We start from the raw sequence: 5,466 nt of genomic DNA on the forward strand, positions 1-5,466 counted from the left end.
TTCACATCTAGATGGAGCACAGGAAAGAAAGGGAGGAAAAAAGGAGGGGAGGGGGGGTTGTTTGAAGGTTAGCTACCTACAATAGGAGACATACAAATGTTGGCTTTCCAGCTGTGAATCTGCGGTATTTATTTCCAATTTTTGGAATATTCCTTCTAATGGTTCAGAATTTGCTCCCCAAAACAGCCACCATTAAAACATTTGGGCCAAATATCTTTAAAATATACTTTATTAAACATAATTACAGAAATATACAAAATATTTGCATTTGATATTTTGTGTAAAGTTGTTCCTTAATGGAACATTCGCATTTTAATTTTAAAGCACAAGTCCACCGACGATTTTCCGGCAACTGGTGATCCCTTTTATCGGGACAAAATTAGGAGAGCGCACTTGAAATCCCCCCCGGAAATGTTGCGCCCAGGCCGGGTGAGGCGGCCGATCTCGACCTCATCGGGACTTCCGCGGGCGATCGGCGGGTGGAATCTGCCCCCTGCGGCCGGGGCTCTGGAACTCCGGCCCGGCCGGAGCCGGCAGATCCGTTCCCATAGCCGACTTCCGAGGCGCCGGTATCTCGGCCCCCCTGTGGCCTAGGCTGACCGTTCCGGTAGCGTTGTACTCCTCCTGTCTCGCAAAACGGATAATCCTACACATGCCTCTGGAACCAAGCCAGGGTGCCCGAAAATGGGTGGTGAACCTGTATAATAATACATGTATACACAAACTTCATGTAACAGTCCTGGGTCGCTTTTAATCTTTGCTGAGTGGGTCATTTTCATCCTGTGTCAGACCCAACTCCAAGTCCCTTGTACAAAAATAGCAAAGCTTCAAGCAATTATTCCCACTATTTGGGGGGGGGGGGGGGGGGTCATCTATAATTTTGAAAGGCTCTGAATGCGGAACAGCTTAAAATACTGACAGTGATTCTGGGATTTGAAGCAAGTGCAACACGTTTGGGTTCTGCTCAAGTAAGTTCCAGCTCTACTTGTACCCCAGGTTCCATGGGTACTGGCTGCGGTCTGTAGATGATGGGTCTTACCCAGTAACCCTCCAGATGGGCGCTGGCACCATCTATACTTGCCCTGTGTCCTTGCTAACTCTTTTTGGGTCCCAGTTCCATAAGGATCCTAAGAAATAGATGCACAAGTACGTCATTAATCCATGCACCTTTTCTCTGGGGGCTAGTGGAATCAAGGGATAAGGGGAGAAGGCAGGCACGGGTTATTGATTGGGGACGATCAGCCATGATCACAATGAATGTCGGTGCTGGCTCGAAGGGCCGAATGGCCTCCTCCTGCACCTATTTTCTATGTTTCTATGTTTCTCCCAAGAAAGAACAGCGATGCCTTAGACTTTGGAGGTACAGCACGGGAACAGGCGGTTCGGCACACCGAGTCTGTGCCGACCAGCGATCACGCAGTACACCGATACTATCCTACACGCTAGGGGCAATTTACAATTTTACCGAAGCCAATTAACCTACAAACCTGCACTTCTTTGGAGTGTGGGAGGAAACCGGAGCGCCCGGAGAAAACCCACGCGGTCACGGGGAGAAGGTACAAACTCTGAACAGACAGCGCCCATAGTCAGGATGGTGCTACGAGGCAGCAAGCCTACTGTAGCGCCTCCGTGCAGCACACAATCTCTTGACCTGTGGAACTGCGCATGCTGGTTTACAAAAAAAAGGCACAAAGTACTGGAGTAACTCAATGGGTCAGGCAGCATCTCTGGAGAACATGGATAGGTGACATTTCGGGTTGGGACCCTTTTTCAGATTGATTGTTGTTGGTGGGAGAAAGCTGGAAGAGAGGTGGGAGTGGACCAACTCACGGGGGAGTGATAGGTGGATACAGGTGAGGGGGTGTTTTGACAGGCAGCCGGTTGGACAAAGGCCAGAGATGAAAAGACAAAAAATGTGATATATGGATAGAAGAGGTTCAAATAGTGAGGGATTTTATCCAACCAGCTACCTGTACCCACCTATCGCTCGCCAGGCTTTGTCCTGCAGTTGACCACAAAGGCCCGTTGCAGCTATTGCAACTCCCCGATTTGTCCCTCCATCCCTCTCTCCACGATCTCCCTCTCTGGGGGGGGTGGGGGGGGAATGGGAGACAGCCTCGACTCGCCAGGATGCTGCCTGACCCGCTGAGTTACTCCAGCACCTCGTGTCCTTTCTTTCCGTAAGCCGGCATCTGCGGTTCCAAGTGCCTGCAGTTCCTCACTTTGCCATGGCGGGGTGCTGTTGTCCACAAGGCACTGCCGACGAGTGTATGTGGGGAGGACGTTTTCACCAAAGATACTATAGTGGGAGAGTCTAGGACTAGAGGGCGCAGCCTCAGAATTAAAGGACGTTCCTTTAGGAAGGAGATGAGAAGTAATTTGCATAGTCAGAGGGTGGTGAATCTGTGGAATTCTTTGCCACAGACGACTATGGAGGCCGTCAGTGGATATTTTTAAGGCAGAGATAGATAGATTCTTGATTCGTACGGGGTTATGCGAGAAGGCAGGAGAATGGGGTTAGGAGGGAGAGATGGAGCGGCCATGATTGAATGGGGGAGCAGACTGGATGGGCCGAATGGCCTAATTCTGCTCCTATCACTTATGACCAGTGTTGAGCACCTCAGGTAGGTCGCAACTGATCGAGGTTGCCAACAGGACTAGAGAGGGAAGAAAACATGCAAACTGGTACACCAGCTGAAAGAAGCAAGTCCCTCAGTAATCCGTCTCCAAATTTGTGCCCGTCCCCACCTCGACCACAGTGTCGCGATGGTAGAGTTGCCGCCTCACAGCGCCAGAAACCCCAGTTCGATCGTCACTATGGGTGCTGTCTGTATGGAGTTTGTCCGCTCTCCCTGTGACCGCGTGGGTTTTCTCCGGGTGCTCTGGTTTCCTCATCCCAAGGACGTGCGGGTTTGTAGGTTAATTGGCTTCTGTAAATTGCCGCTGGTGTGTTGGGAGTGTGTGAGAAAGTGTGGTAGCATAGAACTAGCGTGTGAATGGGTGATCGCCAGTCGGCGTGGACTCGGTGGGCCTAAGGGTCTGTTTCCGCGGTGCAGCTCTAAACTGGAACTAAACTAAACCTGGTCGGGCTCCAACGATCCAGGTTCAATCCCAGCCTCGGGCGCTGTCTGTACGGGCTTTGCACCTTCTCACTGTGACGGCGTTGCTATCCTCCGCGTCCTCCAAAACGCACGAGTGATGGTGGGAGAATCTCGGGGCGGAGGGGCAGATGATGGGGACGTGGGGAGAATAAAGTGAGATTGGGTGGTCCACGGGCCGAAGGGCCGAAGGGCCTGACTCCGTGCAGCACGACTTTGCCCTCGATTCTTCACGATACCCGGCACTTGTCCCGTTTACTTTTGGTGGTGACGGAGCTGACTTGTCTTTCGAGGAACGAGGAACTTGACTTCCCTGGAAAATACGAGAGAAACGGTTTTAGCTGGAGCAGCAATAAGAACAACCTCCAGTACCTCCTTCAATCCGGACAAAATTACCAGAGTGCACTTGAAATCTCCGGGATCCTGTCCCCCCCCCCCCCCCCCCGAAATTGTGGGGCCCAGGCCGCGGCCGTTCGGTGGGTGGAATTTGCCCCTCCTGTGGCCGGGGCTCTGGAACTGTGAATCCAGGACTTTCATATGAAGAAAGACTGGATAGACTCGGCTTGTACACGCTAGAATTTTGAAGATTGAGGGGGGATCTTATAGAAACTTACAAAATTCTTAAGGGGTTGGACAGGCTAGATGCAGGAAGATTATTCCCGATGTTGGGGAAGCCCAGAACAAGGGGTCACAGTTTAAGGATAAGGGGGAAGTCTTTTAGGACCGAGATGAGAAAAACATTTTTTACACGGAGAGTGGTGAATCTGTGGAATTCTCTGCCACAGAAGGTAGTTGAGGCCAGTTCATTGGCTATATTTAAGAGGGAGTTAGATGTGGCCCTTGTGGCTAAAGGGATCAGGGGGTATGGAGAGAAGGCAGGGATGGGATACTGAGTTGGATGATCAGCCATGATCATATTGAATGGCGGTGCAGGCTCGAAGGGCCGAATGGCCTACACCTGCACCTATTTTCTATGTCTATGTTTCTATGTTTCCATCCGGACAAAATTACCAGAGTGCACTTGAAATCTCCCCCCATGGATGTCCCCCCCCTCCCCCTACCCGAAATTGTGGGGCCCAGGCCGGGTGAGTCGGCCGATCTCGACCTCATCGGGGCATCCGCGGCCGTTCGGCGGGTGGAATTTGCCCCCCTGTGGCCGGGGCTCTGGAACTCCGGCCCTGCCGGAGCCAGCAGATCCGTTCCCACAGCCGGCTTCTGAGGCCCACAAAGACGGCCTAGGCGGACCGTCTCGGTACCGTTCGATTCCTCTCGGAGGCCGCGATGTTAAAAATATAAGAAAATATTAAATGGATTCCTGGGCCAGCTTACAGCTTATATTTAGTCTCAAATCAGGCTTTTCTCCAGTAGATGAATACAGAAAGGCAAGTGTGGGCTTGCCTCAGGTTGCTATCTAGTGAGATAATGAATGACTATAACATTTGTCTACCATTTGACGAGAGGAAGCCCAGATTGATCCCACTAAGGGTCATTGACAAATGGCCGATGCATTTAATATGTAAGATATCTCGTACCAAATGTCCGATGCCTTTGATATGTAAAGTCCTTGTACCATATGGCAAGATGCCTTTGATGTGACACAGACCAGCAGATGACACTGAAGCAAATGGGGATGACACTGAAGAGATCAAAATTCTAGCGGCACAAATAGATGTCAGTGGGTGAGAGAATGGACGGTTGTGGACATGGGCAGTACCACGACCAGAGGTACTGGTATCGTAAATGGCCTTACAGGGAATGGCTGGGCAGTCTAGGATAGCCTCTGCTTGATCCTCATGGGGCTTGATGAAGACAGGATGGTTCTTCAGGATGTGGGAGAATCTAGAAGTAAGGAATCGCTGTTTGAAAAAAAAAAGGCCAATGAGTCCACGTTTGGTGTGAATCCCATGGAGAAAATATTGTGGCATGGTTTTGTGCCATAAATTGTGCCGGTGTGGGGCCCGAGTCTCGTGTGGTGATCCTGTAAGAGGATCTATTAACATCCTCTACAATTGCTCACCCATTCTCTCTCTGTTATCTGCCTCATTGCAGAAATCGGACCTTGGACTATTTCTCTGGAACTGTTAAGCTACAATCTTATAAAACTATACAAAGGATACAAAGGACATTTATTATCACATACACCAATTGGTGTAGTGAAGCTTGACTGGCCATTTGCAGCACACCAATAAAAATAAGACACAACATTAAAGAATTTAACAATAAACAGAAAGACACCCCCCCCGCAATGGTTCCCACTGTGAGAGAAGGCAGCAAAGTCCAGTCCTCTTACTCTTGTTCACCCATGGTCGGGCCTATTGAGTGAGGTCTCCGCAGTCGTTGCTATGGCAGCCCGATGCTTCAGGCCCTC

At 50.5% G+C, this 5,466-nt stretch overlaps 1 protein-coding gene across 1 annotated transcript in view; it reads right to left on the reverse strand.

Moving 5' to 3' along the window:
- Window positions 1-2,511: 2,511 nt before the first annotated feature.
- The window catches only part of fam83f (family with sequence similarity 83 member F), a 16,842-nt gene continuing 13,887 nt past the window's right edge, over window positions 2,512-5,466 (reverse strand). Inside the window, exon 5 of the mRNA XM_033013279.1 lies at window positions 2,512-3,411. Within this exon, the coding sequence (XP_032869170.1) occupies window positions 3,329-3,411 (83 nt within the window). The 3' untranslated portion in view covers window positions 2,512-3,328. The remainder of the gene's footprint in view (window positions 3,412-5,466) is intronic.

Source organism: Amblyraja radiata, chromosome 38, assembly GCF_010909765.2.
Source record: "Amblyraja radiata isolate CabotCenter1 chromosome 38, sAmbRad1.1.pri, whole genome shotgun sequence".
Taxonomy (NCBI): Eukaryota; Metazoa; Chordata; class Chondrichthyes; order Rajiformes; family Rajidae; genus Amblyraja; species Amblyraja radiata.